Source organism: Cygnus olor, chromosome 4 (genome assembly GCF_009769625.2).
Source record: "Cygnus olor isolate bCygOlo1 chromosome 4, bCygOlo1.pri.v2, whole genome shotgun sequence".
NCBI lineage: Eukaryota > Metazoa > Chordata > Aves > Anseriformes > Anatidae > Cygnus > Cygnus olor.
The window spans coordinates 50874603-50893930 of NC_049172.1; the positions used below are offsets into that span (position 1 = coordinate 50874603).

The following is a 19328-nucleotide window of genomic DNA, read 5'->3' on the forward strand; positions in this document are numbered from 1 at the left end:
TTGCAACTTTGGTGAAGAGCCAGGGTCCCAACTACACTGAAAATGGAGCTTTCTGCAGATAAATGTCAGGCCCCCGAAAAAAGCCATCAAGGTCAGTGCTCAGTTTAGAGTTTCCCTGGAACAGTGCAAATATATAGAGAAATATATCAGGTATCAGGCCTAGAAAAAAATCATGCTTCAAACTGAGATGATGTTTATCACTGCTGGTTCACATTAATAATACGGCACTCATACAGCCCTAGAAAGCTGGGGGCAGTAGTCAGAGCACCTTTCTAAAATCTTTCTAAATTTTTCCAGGAGCCAGAGAATTGAACAGAAGCAAGAAAGAACAAGAAGGCAAAGACCAAAGAAATAAAGCATCACATGCAGTACCAGCAATATAGCAGTACAAGTGATGTTCCGTAAAGAAAATCTAGGATTAATTCATATTGGAACTAACTTCCCTGGTGGCTTAGGTTGGGCTAAGGTTTTAATCATAGACTTCTGCAGTGAGTTTTCAGATTCAACAAGGACTTTAACGTCTACCTCTCTGTAGGAAACCTACTCCTTAAAAACTCCAGTGAAAGTCCTAGTCTTAGGTGAGAAGGTGTAGAACACCCTCTAGCTTCATAGTTCCAAGTGAAGGCTTTTCAGCATCTTACAAAAGATTACAGCAGAAATAAGCAAGAAAAAAATGTACGTGTGACAGCAGCCATTCTGTTACAAGTCTATCAAATCATCAGCTGGGAAGAGCTTGAATCAGCTAGAACAGCTATAAATGTTCTGGGGTACTGGCATGGGGAGAGCGAAAGTGATTCAGAGAATGCTTTGCATTTAATTCATCATGAAAAACATTGCCACTGTTCAAAATGGTATACTTGTAAATTGGAAGCAGTCAGCAACCCAAAACCTTTCTCCTACCTAGGCTGTTTACAGCTCCATAAAAGGTCCTAGAACAGCATTTGCTACTAGTATTATATAGTTTATATTTACTGAAGTTTACTTTGATGACCTGTCATTAAGAAGCTGTCCTCGCATGATTTCTCTTGTAGAATTACAAAATTTTATTTGCTTTTTGGGGGGAACAGATGACTTCTAAGCAGAGATTTATAGTACCAAAGACCCAATGAAAATTAATTTGTTAGCAACAGGAACCTGTGATTATAAAACAGAAACATACCTTGGCAGCAGAGCAACACAAGCAGTCAGGAGGCAGACGAGGTAAAATACTGGGTCTGTCATGTGCCTTTCCATGATCCAATATGGATTTGATGGTGGGTTATGGGTTTTGCACGTTGCCCCAAAAGCCAGAGTGAAGACAAAGTAAAACAGGATGCTGCCAACTATAACTACTGCATGTATCCAAGTCTGCAATTCAGAAAAGAAAAGAAGTCAGATTTAAGCTGTCAGTAGAAAGAACCATAACTCCTGTATGCACATGCATGTGTGAACATGCACACATGCACTCTTCCTCCAAGGACAGCTTATTAATGTAAGAAAGGGTAGATCTGTTCAGACAGTATTCCTAATTCCATACAAAACACTACCAGGGAGAAATGAACCTTATTCCTACAGTTCATAGGTAACCAGCTGTTTAATTTTGATTTTTTAATTCTACTAAAAGCATAGTTTTTGATGCATTTGTGGAAGCCTTTATAATGCCGCTTGCCTTATATGACCACCTTATTCACTGGCAGCACAGAAAGATTTCGCAGAAAGATTTCGCAGAAAGATTTCAAGCAATGGAGGCAGATCTTCCCATGCCACTACCCCTAATATATCTGGCTCGAGACATTGATTAAGTGTTCTTCATTGGAGTTATGGCTATAATAGTTACTATGGAAACAACACAGTCAATAGTCTGTCAGCTTGCCGACACACAATGCCAAATAAAATCCATTTATGTAATCTTTTCCTATTCAGAACATGGATACACTCATGCTATGCATATATTCTGAATAAATGAATAAAGGTGTTGCTTTCATAACATAATGTTTCTCTAGAGCAGACCACCAGTTTAAAGCATTCAAAATCAACAGATGACATTGTATTCTAGAAGCAAGCTTTGGGAACTTATGAAAGCTCAAGCAGATCACTGGTTGGTTTTACCATTTTCAAAACCAAACTGACATCCCAAACCCACCGAATCTTGGTAAGGCAGGATCCTTTACTAGCTGCAAATAATTCAGAGACCAAATTTAGTCATACAAATAATTCTGTTGGCTCCAAGTACTCACCACAGACTTGCACTCAATGAGAAGGTGCAACAATATTATGAAGAGAGCTGCTGTGTTTATAGGATTTCCGAAAGAAAAAATGTCTATGTCTGAGCCATAGTAAGTCTGTAAGGGAAGATGACAGTCAGTTAAATACATTCTTTACCTCTAGTCCTAATATGCAAAGCAGCATTATTAGTTTAAATACAATCCTGCTAGTACAAATTTATATATGATGAAGTACAATGAAAAATGGTATTGTTTTCTCTAATTTGCCTGAGTTTTTAATATGTCAAAGTATATAGGAGTATTTCATATCCAGCACTTACAAAGTAAGGCACAAAAAAGCAAACAAGACTTTGGTAAAAAGCGTCCAGCAAGGTTATCCAGAAAGTTGAAGGCAAGTAGGCCTGTAAGAAAAAAAAACAGGACGTCACTGAAACAAACTGAACAAATTGCTGCAGCTTTATTTAGAATTCATTTGGATTTGGAGAAAGATTATCTGCAGAATAACTCCAGTTTCCCAACAAAGAAGCATCTTTTATTCCATAATAAGAATAAAGAGCTCACTCGGCATATGTAGCTAACCGCTAGGATTTAAATCAGCAGCTAAATCTGCGAACTCTGATCTTACAGCTGTTTCTCCAAGAACAGACCTACCAGAGTCAAACCTAAGTGAGTAATAAGGAAGGGAGAGAGCTAGGGGACAGTGTTGCAAGGGGGACACCCTTGCAACTTACCATCACTGGATGCCAAATCTCACTTTCCTTCCAAATCCACTTCCTTCTGTTTTGCACATATGCTTCTGCCTCTTAGTTTCTGCTGGTTGACTCCTCTGTACTTACCAGACTGTAATGTGAGCTAACTAATCTTACTAGAACGTGAGAAAGCAATTTGCTTTTCCGCTGGTAAACTCACTAAAACTTTGTTGGTTTAGCGAGTTTAATTGACTCCTCAAAGGATCTGATGAACAACAGAGCTGGCACAAGGGGGGCAGTTTAACCACATGGGTGAAAATGGTTAGAAGGAAGAAGAGAAGGGAGAAAACGAGGAGGAACGAGCCTACCCCACCCACTCAGTGGCAGCAAACTGTTGTGACAGCTCAACTGCTTATGAAACTATAGCTTTATTTGCCCTGGCTCAGATATATACCATTCCTTCAGGCACTACATTGAAGCACACATGGGAGCAGTCTAGTCACACAGGATTTCCTCTCCAATTAATAAAGAGAGATTAAAAGCCACACAGCCCTTCTCTTCGGCGTGCAAAACTAGTCTTCTCATTTGCCCATGTCAGAGAAGTGCTTTAAATCACTGAAGATGAATCCAAGTTACTGTCCATTCTATAGCTTGTACAGAGCTGTGCACTTATGATATGATGGTGCAATATTATGACAAATATCTTTTAAGCATTTCTCTTTCTTTCACACTGCACTTAATTCAAAGCAGCTATTTCACTGTCATTTTCATTCAAGAAAAGAAATGATATACTGCTTAACAACTCCAACCACAGGGCAAGACAATGCTGAGCTGGACAAAAGAGAGAAAGCTCTGATAAAACCTTAGAAAAGAAAAAACAAAAAAGAAAAAAGGCACACAGAGAGAAAAACAACTGTGTAATGAAGCAATTTTGGTTATGTTGCCTCAAAAGCATCCGCTCAGCTCATTGTATATATCCCGAAGACCAAAATAAAGGGCCAAATCCTGAGGCCTTGTAACATTTACTTAGTCAAAAGTCTGTGACTGAGAAAGCACAGAGCAGAAAAAACAGCTTTTGTTTGTGCATGCATTGTAAAGGTCTGGATCTAACAAAGAAAGTGGTTTTAAACTTCGTGTTTGCCTGACGTGAACCATGAAGGAAAGAAAGAAATGGCTCAAATGCTGACCATTTCAAATTGCTTCAGGCCAAACATTCTTTAACCTACCACAGATTTCTGGCTCATCACGTACAGCTGCGGGATCTGCATGAGTATCTCTGCAGACACATCTTTGTCCAAGACACCATAAACGATGGGTGGCACCGATGTAAAAAGGAGATTGAAAAAAATCAAGATCCAATAGTCAGTCATTGATGTGCCTGAAAACCCACAGAAGAACTGGTACCAGAACAAGAGGTTCACGTAGGCCTGAAAAGTTAATGATGAGATGATAAATGTTACCCATAGAGACAAGTGTTTTAAAAAAAAGAGGAAAATAGGCAGATCATAGGTCTGGTTACAGTAATCTGTGGAAAATTATGTATAATTGTTATAGAGCCCCTGCCAACCCCACACTTGAAATTATATTTGGATAAAACACATCTTTGCATTTAAAAACTGTATCCATGGCTTGTTTAAATATTCATGCTGCCACTACATTAAGTAATGCCTGCTACCCAGATTTTAATAGAATTAGATGATGGCTTTGAGTGGAAAACTCAGTCCAAGGAATAGGAGTGTCTAGTCTCTGCAGATGTAAATGGGAAACTGAACTGTGATATATGCTCTTTGTGTCTTTTTGAACGCATTCACAATAGAAACTTAAAAATAATGTGAAGCTACACTAGACCCTGCAGCACTTTCAAAAAAGAAAACTGATTTGCCTAGGTTGGGACAGCTACATACCACATTCTTGTAGAAGAAGTAGAGCACCATGTTGGTAAGCCTGGTATAACACCAGTGACCATGGACAAGCAGCAGCTTCCTGAGGTGTCTAAACTGAGAGATTGCAAAGTCACTTGCCATCACAGCCTGCAATACAAGTGAAGAAAAAGATATGTTACATCCAAACTGTTAAAGATGAACTTCAAGTACTGTCAAACAAGCAATTGATGTACTACTGGAAACTCTTATTTTGTGATTTGTTATACATAATATATATGGCTGTAGCCTCATTCAGATCTGACCCCTCTGTACCACATTTTACACTAACACACACAGCTCAGCCCAACACAACATATGCAGGTATGAGGCTGCCTGTCTTTATTATTACCACACAACTTCACAGAAATCACTGATGCTTGGTGCTTGTTTTGTGGCATGAAATTAATGCTGGGGAGTTCAAAGAGCAAGCTCTGCTGTTTGGAGTTTGAACCCCTGCAGCCTCAGCTTCTGTGTGCTCCTGATGAGCGCAGAGACATGGGTGTGAGCTCAGGATGCAAACTGTGCCCCCCCTGGATACGGTAATGGGCTGTGAAGCTGCTAGGCCTCCAGAGTAAGCTGAACAGATTTAAAATGGATTCAGATGTCACTTGCAGCTGTCTTTGTATACACTACCTGCATGCCTTCTTGGCCCAAGATTCCTACGCCAGTGTCAGCCACCTGGATCATACTGACATCATTGGCACCATCACCTACAGAGAAAAGAAAAGGGGAGAAATCAAAACTAAGCTCTCTCACTTGGAATGCGACCTAGAGGCAGCTTTGCTGGCTATCACATTGCCATGGAGGTGGCAGGAAAAGGCAAATATATCAGAACACCACAGAGTTCAGAGAAAAACAATTTTGTAGCCAATAATGCAGCCTATGAAAAACCCTGTGGAAAGCAGGATTAGTATGTGGGAGGCCTGACTGAACTGAGCAATATTCTCCAAAGGTATATTAGCTGCTCCTTTTGTCAGGATTTAGTCAGTATGCTTGAACAGAAAGTATGTGTGTTTTAAATCACACCCAGTCATCTCTTTCCCTCATTATTTTGGGGGTTGTGATGAAGAACAACAGAGAAAATCCTCTCACTTTCCCCTTCAGACATGTCACTGTACATGACTGCTGCTGTCCTTGTTGCTTTGGATTACCATGAGTGTGTTTATGGACTAAATTTGCTAGCTTAGAAGACTAACATCATCTTATGCCAGAGACAACTGTTATTCAAAGGATTATCTTCCTTGTAAGTACATTTTGTGACAGATATTAAAGAAAATAAAGGAAAGAAGAAACTGGCTTCTACTTTTTTTCAGAGAAAAGAAAGAAACCATGGGACTCACCTACAGCTAATGTCATTGCCTTTAGCTTATTTCGCACCAGTCTGACCAGGACACTCTTCTGCAGTGGTGTGGCTTGGCAGCAGACTACAGCTCGACATTTTTCTGTAAGCTCCAAGAAAATATTCTGCAGGCTGTCATGAAGGACATGCTCTAAAGTCTTTCCGTCAATAACCAGACCTGCACTGAACCCTGGAGCTTGAGTAGAGGGACTTGCAGAGACATTCCCAAGTTTCTGACTTTTTGTTTTTTTGACAGAAGTATTCTTCTGGATGCCTTCTAAAATTTTGTTCATCACCAAAGCACAAGCATCCTAAAGACAAGAGAAAGACAACTTACTAAGCACTGTTTTGTATTCTGTCTCCCTTTCCAATTTATAAAACACATATGGAGAAAAGGTCAGTTGCTGTCCTTGTGTAGCATTTCATTTGAATACAGAAGGATTCAGACATGAAGTGAACAACTCTTTAAAACCACAAAGGATGCAGTCTGTTGTTAATAAAACAGACCATGATTTAACTTTGCTTTGGTTTGGTTATTGTATTAGGAGAAGCGAAAACACTCAGACACATCAGAAAATGTTCCAGGACTACCAGAAACAAACAAACAAACATTAAGGATTCTGTTATATAAATACAGCTTTGGGTAAGACTTTTGCTCTCTTCATTTCTTTTGTCTGGCATGTAAAGCCAAAAGTGCATTTCAAATCAGATTATATGTGAGCTGCAATGAGTTATTGAACTGGCCTTGTGAAACTTTTTTTTACCTTGTCAGTATAAGATGCTCAAAAGATTTTTTATATAAATATATGTAATGCATGTACTATATAGAAAAAAATACATTCTTAAGTCTGCTGGTTATCTTACTTTGAAATGCAACAGTGTCAAATCCTGTCTGTCTTTTATTTCAAAGCCCAGTTAGAGGGAAGATGAGCACTTCTGCAAGAGGAGCTAATTCGCATTGTTAAGTAAGATCCTCTTTGCCCAATAGGAAAAATGGAAGGGAGAAAATAGTAACAGAAATAAGAAAACAAGCTTTCATCAAACATAATTGGACTAAATTCCTTTCTTTTTCAGTTTATTTTCCCACAGTTAACCATGTGCCACACCATTCCCCATGACAGATACCAATTCAATTTCTAAAGAAACGTAAGTAAAGAAAAAAAAGAAAAGAAGAAGGTCTTAGAAAAAAAGAAAAGCAGGTCTTAAAAATCTTCCACTTCCTTAGAGCTTTCTCAGATTTCATGTCTCTGCTCTGAGCCGTTGGCATACCAGTGGGCATATGTCCACTTTACCAGTTATAGTTAGTAACTTCTCTCTTAAGAAATCCAAAATTGATAAAAATCAAGATTTGAAAACCAGGTAGTTATGACCATCCAAAAGAGGGTGCAAGTAGGATTAAACTTGCCTCCCAAAACAACAGCATTTTTAACCACTCTTTATCACATGGCTCAACTACTGGGTGGTGGAAAGAAGGTGGCTTTTTCTCTAATAAAATTGTTGGCATTTTTTTTTTTGGAAAACTGTGTGCAATGCATTTTAATGAGACAATTCCTAGTACATTTATGCAAGTTAAGTAGGGTTGAGGGAGTGTATGACAAAGCAGCACAAAACTTAATTTAATACAATATGCATTACAGTAACTCTTATATTGCTAATATGCTGCAACCTTACATCCACCTGAAACGTCTAATAAAATTTGAAGCACGTCACTCTCTCACGTAACACAAACAGAAATTAAGCAGTCAATTCAAATAATTAATGGCCATTTATGGACTATGTAAGGATACAGATATCATGTAAATTATTTTATCTTTTACCCACAAGGAAGCAAACCGTCAATTTTCTAATATTTTCATCTTCCAAGAAATCATGCTATCTTTTGTGGGATGGAAAAACAGAGAACATGTTATTTTTCTGTTTGTCCTGCAATATTATCTGACTGCATTTTTTTTTGGCAAAGAAAACCAAACACCCTCCCCACAAATTGAAGAAAAGTGCAATTTTCTACACACTCTACTTTGTGATTTGAGAGTGAAGATTTTGTCATCTGGCTCCAGCAGTTTACAAGCATAGGCAATGTTGACAGCTGTTTCTCTCTTGTCACCCGTCAGCATCCATATTTTTATTCCCGCTTTCCGTAATGCCTGTATTGTGTCTGGAACACCGTCCTGCAGCCGATCTTCAATGCCAGTGGCACCTTAATTTAGACAAACAGAAGGATTAGTGCTGATGTATTTCCAGAACCAAGACTGCAAGAGGGACAGAACAAGATGGTCCCTTTGAGTATCCATAACCCCAAACAGACTCTAATGGGATATGCTTAGGAATCTCCCCCTTCCTCACCTTTCTGTCCCAAAGCCCATCACACGCGAGCTTGTTGACACATATCCTCTGTGGCCTCCAGCTCCTCACAAGACCCTCTTAATACAACCTTTCTGATTCTCATGGTTGTTTCAACCCACAGTGGCTGTGGGATGCAGACTCCCAGGCTGCTTCTGACAGATATACACCATTATTCCCACTCCCTCCAGCTTCAGACTACATGAAACTTTCTTTCACGTACGATCTTGATTCTTCCTATGTTAAGCCCCACTTCGAAGAGGACAAGTTGCCTGTCACTTGGTTCTCCTCCCAGGTTCCTGGCTTTGGCAGGGATTTTATAAGCTTGGTGAATAGCTGTTCTTGGCAAAATATTCTCCCAGACATGTCTCCTAGTACAGGAAATGGATGTGTGTCTAAGGGCAAAAACAAACTGACAAACTCATCCCTCCAAAAACGATGCAGAGGAAGACAAAAAAACAACTGGAGAATGGAATCTTGGATCAGCTTTGCAGTTGATAATACGTAAAACTGTACTGTGTTGTGTCTTAGCAGTCACAGAAAGACTGCTGACAAAAATATGTTTAATAGTGATATCCTCTTCTCTGGTGTGCACAGCATGCAGACCCATGTCCCTAAAATGAGCTTAAAAAATCTGTTGTTACCAATAAGGTAACATGACATCAGCATAAAGCAAAACCATCTCAGCGATGCCTATGATATGGTACAGGTGATATTGATTGTATGGTACAGTGATATTGTTTTCAGTACAAACAGTGCTAAATCATAACCAGGAGACATGGTTTGGCTTGAAGCATACTCAAGCTAAGAGAGTTTCTCAGAAAGAAACTCCAGCCAGTTACAGCTAGGTTCATTCCGAAAAGAAACAATAAAAAAACCCTCAGCAAAGCCTCTCCTGTAACTGTGTTTCTAGTGAAGGATTCTGGTGAGCAATTAGTATATCAAGTGCTGACTGTCACATTGGATGGCTAAAGGCCAAAAGGTCAGGCAGACTTCTGATGCTATAGCAATTTCTTCAATAGGTAGCTGCCAACAAGGGCATAGAGCTCATGCCCATGGGCCACCTGGGAAATGAAAATCTCCAGCTCCTTGCTCTGCACTCTGCTTTTATTTTGATGCAAGTCAGAAGTCAAAACAAGAGGTAGGAAGGAAGACACTGGAATTCACTTGATGCAAGCTCCTCTGACAGACACTGTCGATGTCAAGGGAAGAGAGAAAAAAGTAGTTGTTTCAACTTGGGCACTCTATACACTTAACACTCCCATTCTGAGGTATTCCATCTCTTAATCCAACAGAAGACAGTTTCACTATCTTAAATTTAGGGCATGGTAGATATGCAATGATAGAAAACATGCCCAGAAGTGGGATCCCTGTGTTTACCCTGGCAGGCCTGGGATTTTTTTACTACCATTTCACATGCTTATTATGATGACACTCAGAGAGTCTAGTAAGCACAAGAGAAAAAAAGAATAATAAAAAAATCAGCAAAACATTATCCTTTATAAACAACAGAAGACCACCAGCTGCCTTCAGTGCGTTTTGCAACTCAAATGAACTTACCAGATTTATGAAAATTCAGGAGTGCCAATAAATTCAGGATCTGTAGAAAGCTATGTATTACACAAGTTGAGGTTCATACAGCTCTCTGCAGGTAAGTTCAGATTATAACCATCATAAGGGGTTTCCCGTGAGTTACAGCATTTCCTACCTACCAAGCAAAGTTAGTTTGGTCTCAAGCCTGATGGCGGATTCGAGCAGCAGCTCCTCCCTATTGTCAATGCTGGTTTCTGCTAGAAAATGATGATTTAACCACTCTGTATATTCCTCATCACTCATCACCTACAGAGGGAAAGAAAACACACAGGATGTACCTACATTTCATTTTCAAATGTGCCTGCAAAATATCCTCAGAGCCATCTCTGCTGTCCACATACTAAACCTAGCCAGGCAGCCCGACAGTGCAGTACGTGTGTGCCCCAGGGTGCCCACAGACTTAGGATGATGTTCATAGTGTTAGATTACTTTGCCAGGCTTCACAGGTCAGGCTGCATACTAGAAACTTGCAGGCACCTGGAGCTGCTTGATATATTTCCATTTAGATGGAAGGCAGGGAGGCCAAGGATCACAGTATACTCTCTACTGTTCTTTAATTGCCTCACTGACACAGCCACAGAATCACTGCACAGCTATATACAGCCTGTACAGCTACACAGCCTGTGCTTCCACTTTGCATGAGGGTTTGTAAAGAGTTTTCCTGCCTCTTTCAATTCCTATGGATTTTTACTTCTGAGCAGCTTTAATTTAAAATGGAATCTCAAAACATCACTTGGTTTTGCATCCAGATCTTTTAACACTACAAACTGTGTGAAACCCAAACAGGCTTGACTTAATTTGTTTTCTCTGTCTGGAAAAAAAATTCCAACCAGGGCAAGTTTCATATGAGGAGACCTGCTCAGGACTCCTGTAAAAAATCAGGTCTCCTTACACCCCCAGTTTTAGAATTAGACTATTAAGCTATCTGACATCTTACACTGACAACAGCTAAGCCAACCTAACTGAACTAACTGATTTGTGCCAACTTAACAATTCCTGCTGAAAGAATTTCAGGACAAATGAAATGTGGCAATGGGAGCATCTGTTCAGAAGTTGTAAGATCTGCTCCATTGGTGACACCACTCCTGTTGGCCGTGGACTGTAAATAAACATTCTTACAAACACATATAAAAAAAGTCAATACCTTTTTAGCAATACAAAGAGTGCGCAGTCCCCTTCTGGCATAGTCATCCAAATGCTTCTGAGTTCTCTCTTTAATCTTCTTTTGTTCCATTTCTGAATTCTTAGTGCCTACTGTTATAAAAAAAAGCAAAGAAAGCAAATTAAATTTGCATTCTTAAACTAAATTTACTAGAAAATTTTGAAGGTCTAAATGTGCTTTAAAAATATCAAAATGTTATGATGTACTGTTATGATGTACTGTGACTGTATCTTTAGTAAGCAGGCAGTGTGCCTATTTGCACAAGCAGTGGGGGAACCAGTCTGGTACTGATATGTCTTTGTACGCACTAGCATATCAAAATGTTTTTCTAAAATAAAATGATTTTCTAAAATGAACTGGGCCACAGACATCAAAGTAGCTTTGTATTCAATGGTGTAGTGGGAGGGAGATAAAAGGGTAGCCACGGAAAAGCTTTTTTTTTAAAAAAAAATTACCATTAACAAGTGGACTATTCAGAGAGCCATTTGACTCATTTAACTTTGGACATGCAGAAGTCAGATTCCAAGTTTACCTTGAAAGTCAAAGTAAGGAGGGATAGCTCCAGATATGACATTATGCCCCTAATAAGATGACACAGACTTTAGAGGTTCTTTTTCCACCCCATGGCCTGCAGAGGCTTTTTGTCTAGACCTTATATGTCTAATATTGGGTTAGTTAAAATATGCTCTTGGAATGGGAACATTCCTCTTCCTCACTGAGATAAGCCATGGAACATAGAAACCAAACTCCCTCCTGCAGACTGTGAACCTTTACAGATTCAATTCTATTATTTTCCAAACATTAAAAAATCCCTTGGAACAGCTCATGAACTTAAATATATGTAGGTACGTTTCTTACATACACACATAATACTTTTGCTTTAATACCTTCAGTTAGAAACTAAAGACTGTTCAACCGTTCTGAAGAATGACAAAGGTGAGCAAAGAATTAAAAGTTCTGCAAATACCTTCAGATGCAGTTCCCAACAAATCCATCATGACTGAGTCTGCACCTTTTGTGTACACCACCACTTTGTTGGAGACTGGATGCCGAACCACCACTGACATCCTTTTTCGCACCGAGTCAAAAGGCAGGATATGCAAGAGCTGAAATGTTAAAGGTCCCAGACCTGTGAAGTCCACAGTTACTTGATCAGGAGTCCTAGACTGTAAAACACATTTATAAGCCCTAGCAGCATGAACCAAGGCAGCTTCATCTGGACTCTCAGCTTCGTAACACAGTTTGGATAAGGGAGATGACCCTTTAACAGATGACCCAGCACTGTGGTGTTCACTGCCCGCAGCTACATTCACCATATCTAGTTCTTCGGATAGTTGGGGATTTTCTGGGCTGTCAGGGTTGTGAGGCTCAGCAGCCCTTTGAGCAGCCCCATCCAAAGCAGGTGAAGCCAGTTTCATTTTAAAAATAGACAGTTTGCTCACAAAGCTATTTGGGCTTTCAGATGACGACTCTTTTATGCTTGGAAGTGGGGAGGAACTTAGTCTCCGGACTGACAACCGCTGGAACATCTGCCTGATTTCCTCAAGGGATTTAATAGGCATCCTACCCAGTGAAGAGTGTCTCATCTGGAACAGAAAAGAGAAAGTATAGATCTTAAACTCTTCATATGTTATTTCATTAAAGAAGAACAGTTCTTACAAACATACATAGTTTGTAAGCAAAGTATGTATGTTTCTTAACAAATGTAGTGATTTAAAATTTAGGATGATTTTGATTGCTTATATTAAAAATGGCTAGCTCAATTACACATATTACCATGTAAGTACAGAAAACAGGTTCTGTATGAGCTTCACCTATCGAAACCACATGAACCGTAGAAATACTTCAGATCTGACACCTGCATGTATTCCAAGTGTGATTCCATGTAATACTTCTCCTTAGAAATGCTTAAGTCAGTATGACATTATTACTTTTAAAAGTTATGGCAAATGGAACTAAACACTTTAATTCTTGTTCTGAATTGGAAAGATAGTTGTGAAGAATAAACCAACTCCACACTCCTCACAGTAGTTAGCTACAAATAATGTTAAAATACAGTACCTTACCAATACTTTTTGTGTGTGTGTGTGTCTGAATTTAAAACAAAAGTCAGTTGCCCTCGATCAGTGTTACAAAATAATGGGTTTACTGTTATGCAAAGCACTTTGGCAGCTAATAGCTTACAAATGCGGAACAAAGTGTGCATGGCTGACATTCATTTCTCATTACTGTTGAAGGGTTAAGCATGAGTTATCACTGAGAAGCACGTTATCCTTTGCCACTGAAATGAATCAAGAAATGAAAGACTTAGACTCTGGCTTCAATTCTCTCCCAGCTGCATGCGAGTTGTAGCGTGTCTCTATTCAGCATCATGGGGACAGAGGCTAGGAACATCCTTTCATCGCCTCTCCCTCAGGGAACACTGAAAACTTCTGTTCCCTTGAGCTTTGTTTTTTTCATTCCCTAACTGCGAACTCATAAACCTTATGCCATATTACTTCTCCCAGTCCAGCTACCACTGACTTGGAGATCTTTTCCCCTGCTAACAAGTCATCCAGAAATTTTATTTAAAAAAAAATGAAAACCTCACCTGTAAAGCTTCCTACACCACTCTTAAATGCAGATTGGGTACAGTATTTTTCAAATAGCTGCCCCATCCACACTTGCACCTGTAGGTTGCCTACTATGCTGACTTGTCTGGGAATACCAGGCTTCTTTATACCTACGTGGTACTTTTTTCTACACAGGGTACATTTTGGAAAAGTCTCCAGCCATGAGTGTAAGTTCACTACCTACACGGACACCAAAATCTAGTTCTGTACATGCCACAGATTTATTTATTTTTTTCAAAAGATGAAGTCAACAGATATATATCATTACATGATTTATATATATCAGAAGGCTGAGGTACACAACAATTTTTTTTGCCTCAGCCTTCACTGCAAGTGCTCTAGCCACACTGGTATCACTGAACAAGTTTAGCAAGTCCAGAGGAGGGCCACGAGGATGATGCGAGGGATGGAGCACCTCTCCTATGAAGAGGGGCTGAGAGAGCTGGGATTGTTCAACCCAGAGAAAACTCCAAGGAGACCTTATTCCAGCCTTCCAGTACCTAAAGGGGGCCTACAGGAAAGATGGGGAGTAACCCTTTATTAGGGAGTGCAGTCATAGGACAAGGAGTAGTGGTTTTGAATTAAGAGGGTAGATTCTGATTGGATATAAGTAACTCACTCAGAGGGTGGTGAGGCACTGGAACAGGTTGCCCAGAGAAGCTGTGGATGCCCCATCCCTGGAAGCGTTCAAGGCCATGTTGGATGGGACTTTGAACAACCTGATCTAGTGGGAGGTGTCCCTGCCCGTGGCAGGGGTTGTAACTGGATGGTCTTTAAGGTCTCTTCCAACCCAAACCATTCTAGGATTCTACAATTTATATGCAGAAGAAAAAATACTCAATCTAAGTTTTTCTGCATTGGAAGAAACTTGCCAGCATTTAAATGCCAGTTAATTGTTTTTTTCCTTTTGTAATCAACCAAAAGGGAACTCATTTACTTATAAATATGCCCATATAGACGAATATACTTTCTTACCTTCTGACGTGGCTGATTGGGGACTGAAACTACAACAGTATTACAGATTGCCAGAGCAAGAAAGAAGTCAATGATGTACGTTGTCTCCAAAGATAACTTGCTGATGGCATCTTCTGATTGTTGATAGGAATGAGAAGAAATCTGACTGAACTTCTCCAGCAGTTGTGTGTCTGGTACAACATCCGTTTCCTATTGATTAAACAAACAGAACTGTCAATTAGGATATAAACCCTGGAAGTCCCAACTGATTTTTGCACATACAATTTCAGTGTTGTGAATTTTTTTTAGACTTATTTAAAAAGTACTATATCAGGAGAAAATAATCATTCCCCATTCCCCAGACACTAATGACAGCTGATTCAAGAAACCAATGGCAGAAGCTTTCAAATTAATCTCAGTCTCTGGAGATAAAATCAGTTAAAGACAAATGAAGTTTAGATGTTCATACAACTTCCTAAGTAAAGAGCCATTCCTGTCAGACGCTGAGTTAGTTATACTAGGAAATAAAGCAATACTCTGACCTCTTCACTGCCTTGTGCTAGTTTGTTTCAAATAGCAAACTACAGGCCTGGACAATAATCAGTAGAGACCTACTTCATAGGCACTCCAACAGAGATTAAGACCAATGCTATTTAATAAACACCTTCAGGCAAAGAAGCAGAGTTTTTACTCCTGGTAATCTCCATTAAGTGCAGTATGATAAATATTGGTTATCTGGATTTTTCTTACTAAAATCAAAACAAAATCCTGAAACTTCTTAAGGCAGAAGAACAAACTGTTATTGAAGATGAAACTGGCCATTTTAGCTGGAGTGATCATGGAATCACACCAGCAAGAATCAAAGCATACGTCTTTGTAACCCAATGAACATCTGCAATGTCAGCTGCAAACAGGGGATTGCAGCCAAGCAATCACTGGAGCTCTCATTTTGATGGAAGGTAAAGGATCCCCTATATGACAAACACTCTGTTCAAATGGAGGTAAAAAGATGTTCCTTCATGATTTTCTTCAGAAATTCAGTATCAAAACCAACAACTTTTACTTACAATACGGCTGCTGAAAGCAACATGTCCTGCATGGGGAACATCACTTGCTGAATTGTCCCTTCCTTCCACAGGGTAACTACCAGATAACTGATCCAAAGACGTTTTGTTCAAAGACTCATTCACAGCTCTGCAGTTGTGACCCCTCCTTTTTGACATATGGTTCAAGGAAGCATATTGCGCATCAGCTGAATCCTCATCTTCCGAATCCATCTCTTGATAGGACTCCAACCTCTTTGCTATAGAAATGGAAAGAAAATTATTGTTCCATGAGCAAAAAGAAATTTGTCTAAAACAGTCTGGAGGCTCCTTGAATAAAACTTGATTTTAAAATACGGCATTTAGTACATAGCTAAGAATAATCCACCATTTATTAAAAATCAAACCATAATAAGCTATCTCACTGACTTGCTGTTTGGGACACTGCACATCAAGAGGGACAGTCTATGGGAGAGAATCCAGAAGAGGAAGTGGTCATGTGTAGTCATGAGTGGTCATGGTTTTAGATAAAATGTGCTACATGGAAACACCAGAGTAATCTGGAGTTACATAGCCTCCAGAAGGAAACATTGATGGGAACCAAACAGTAGTTTTCAAGTACATAATGTGCAATTGCACAGAGAAAGGAAATAGCTTATTTTCTGTGCATACTGTGAGCAATAGAAGACACAATGGGCCTAAATTGTGGCAAGACAAACTCAGATTAGATAGCAGTAAAACTCTGCTAGAGATGTGAAACTCTAGAATAGAATGCCTGAGAAAGTAATGAATTGGCCATGACTGGGAGTCCTGAAGACACGTTAAAAAATTTCAAAAAGAATGATAACAACATGTCTGTACAGACAGGTTTGGACAACACACATCCACTTATGCACTTCTGTCTGAAGTAACAAATGTGGCACTTATAACATCACTGTTCTGCTGCCAAGGTCTAAAGGCACGTGTTACTTTGGACAGAACACTGCATATGGGCACTTATACGGAGCATTATACCACATCGTAATCATTGCTGTTGTATGCTTCCCTCATGTGCATCCCTTTATCCTGGGCAACACAGATATAAATACAGAAATATTTCTACAGACTAAGTGATTTGTATGCAAAAGACTGCACTGTCTTGTAGTGCAACTCTTATCGCATGTAGAAGGAGCCTTACAAACGGCAGCTTTGTGCAACCGAACAAGTGTAAATCAGAGCTAAATGCAGGACCTCCAACATTTTTTAGAATGATTTTCAGGGCACATAATTTCTAGATTGGTTAGGAAGAAGCACATGTTTCATTTCCAGGTAAAAGCCAAGGTACAACAGGAAATCATTACAAACATAATTATAAACACGTTGGTATTTTTGGAAGATAACTGAAGTGAACTCCTAGGGGAAGTTTTTGGTAGGCATATTTCCCATGGCACAACGAGACCTAGAGCAGCCACAGCTAAATCATTCTCACTAGTCTTTGATGTATCTTTTCTGAAATGCTTTTTGTTCCTTTAGGAAATACTCTGAAAATATACTTTTTTATATAAGTTATTCATTCACCAAGTTTGAAAATTAAGGACAGTTCTTCTCACTTTGCTCTTGTCATCCCTCCCAGTACAATTACGCAAAGCCCAAGAAGCATCAGGACAACCATACCACATAATTTTCAAAATCCATGAGGAAATTATTAAAATGGTTTGTAATCATCTGTTCCTGTGACAATAAACAAAAGAAGGACTGAAGTGATTCACTGTGGTGGCCAGCAGGGTGTGCCTTTTGCTTACAGAAAGTGAGCAGTTCCATCTGGCAGCAAAACCACCAAAACCACAGGGGAAAGGTTAATACACAGTTATGATTCATGTGCCCACCTGTCAGCACTTCATCTTTGATCTCAGAAAGAATACTTGCATTACCCACCCGTGAAAGAGCAAATGTCTGCAGTCACTAGTACTTACATACAGTAATGGTAATAAAATCTGTTTTTGTCTAGTTAATAAAACATGTAATTGGATAAAATACTTTATGTAACTCTCCATAACTTTCTCCTGTGTCTGGACTTGAATATTCTCCTGGCTCCCAGAAGGCTTCAAAAGTAGGCTTCCATGAAACATATATTGAGGGATATTAATTAGACAATGAGGCAGCAACTATCCAGTAACACTGCTTTTTGACTTTTGGGCTAAAACAGGTTTGTAAAAATCTAAGTGAGAATACAACATTCATTATTTTTGAAGGACGTACTTACCTTTGTAGCCGTAACATGCACATGCACACACATCTGCTTGACTTGTACCTTAATATTATTGTTAAAGCTTTGACTTCAACATGTATGGACTTGGGTTGCTGTATTCTCAAAGTAAACAGCATGTTAAACTGGAGCTTTAAAATATAATACATAAAGGTGGTATACTGCTATAGCACTGAAGAGGATGTTGGGCAAGCATTGGCACTCTTGTTTAAAAGAAAGAGGAAAGTCTAGATAGGCGCTTTTCCAGTGGTCTGTTTCCGAATATTGCAAGAAGAGAACCAAAATGCCATAGGATTGATTTTCTCCAGATCAAGTAAGGAGTATTTGTTTTTGTGGTATCAAATATGCACAAATCTAACTATATGCAAAGCAGCACCTTACATATGCCTTCAAGCCTCTTGGAACACTGTATATGAAATGATCCAAACCATGAGGAAAGATGCAAGTAGGACCAGTCTGAATTCACACCTTCCGTGAGTGCATATCGCCACACAAATTTCATAAAAATCTGACCTCGTCAAAACTTTTAGCTTCTCTGAGAACAGAAAAAGGACATGTCATGAGCATCGGTTTAATATCTTACCATTTTCCTCATGGCAATACTCCTGTCCTGCAATGCTGCATCGCCGAAAAACCATCTTATTTTCAGTGAGTGTTCCAGTCTTATCAGAGAAGATATACTGAATCTGGCCAAGGTCTTCAGCAATATTCAGTGATCGACACTGAATTGTAGAGTCTGTTTTCTCATGGTAAAAATCAATGTCGTTCTGTATTAAATAAATTTGTCCCAACTTGACAATCTCAATTGAAACATAGAGAGAAATTGGGATCAAGACCTACCAAAACAAAACAAGGGGATTAAATGAAAACAACTTCTTTGGCTAGTTAAAAACATGAAGTAATTTTACTGAAGCCAGGCAGTTACTTCAAGGACATAAATGAGATCAGGATATGGCCCATGCTCAAAGCCAACCAAAGTTACCTGTAATAAAATGATCATTGTCCAGAACATGTTGAACCCTGCTAACGCTGGAGGAATCGATTTCCCATCTGGATCAGGGATGTTAAAAAAAGGTATTTCCGAGTACCTACTTAACCAAATTCCATGGCCTTGAAAACAAGAACAAGATAAAGTGAATGAGTTATGTAGACTGTACCACAGTTCAGGGTCATGGTGTTAGCTGTTATACTCTGCAGTTCTTTCTAAACTACTATTTTCTCTCCT

The 19328-nt window shown here is 39.3% G+C and overlaps 1 protein-coding gene across 1 annotated transcript in view; it reads right to left on the reverse strand.

Moving 5' to 3' along the window:
- Nucleotides 1-19328, reverse strand: part of ATP10D (ATPase phospholipid transporting 10D (putative)) — a 45081-nt gene that overhangs the window by 2354 nt on the left and 23399 nt on the right. Inside the window, exons 9-23 of the mRNA XM_040554939.1 lie at nt 19086-19213; nt 18687-18939; nt 15883-16118; nt 14837-15025; nt 12217-12835; nt 11232-11341; nt 10207-10333; nt 8167-8351; nt 6156-6465; nt 5449-5525; nt 4798-4923; nt 4120-4320; nt 2525-2605; nt 2217-2321; nt 1160-1347 (exon numbers count right to left, since the gene is read on the reverse strand). Coding sequence (XP_040410873.1) covers nt 1160-1347; nt 2217-2321; nt 2525-2605; nt 4120-4320; nt 4798-4923; nt 5449-5525; nt 6156-6465; nt 8167-8351; nt 10207-10333; nt 11232-11341; nt 12217-12835; nt 14837-15025; nt 15883-16118; nt 18687-18939; nt 19086-19213 — 2935 coding nt within the window. The remainder of the gene's footprint in view (nt 1-1159; nt 1348-2216; nt 2322-2524; nt 2606-4119; nt 4321-4797; nt 4924-5448; nt 5526-6155; nt 6466-8166; nt 8352-10206; nt 10334-11231; nt 11342-12216; nt 12836-14836; nt 15026-15882; nt 16119-18686; nt 18940-19085; nt 19214-19328) is intronic.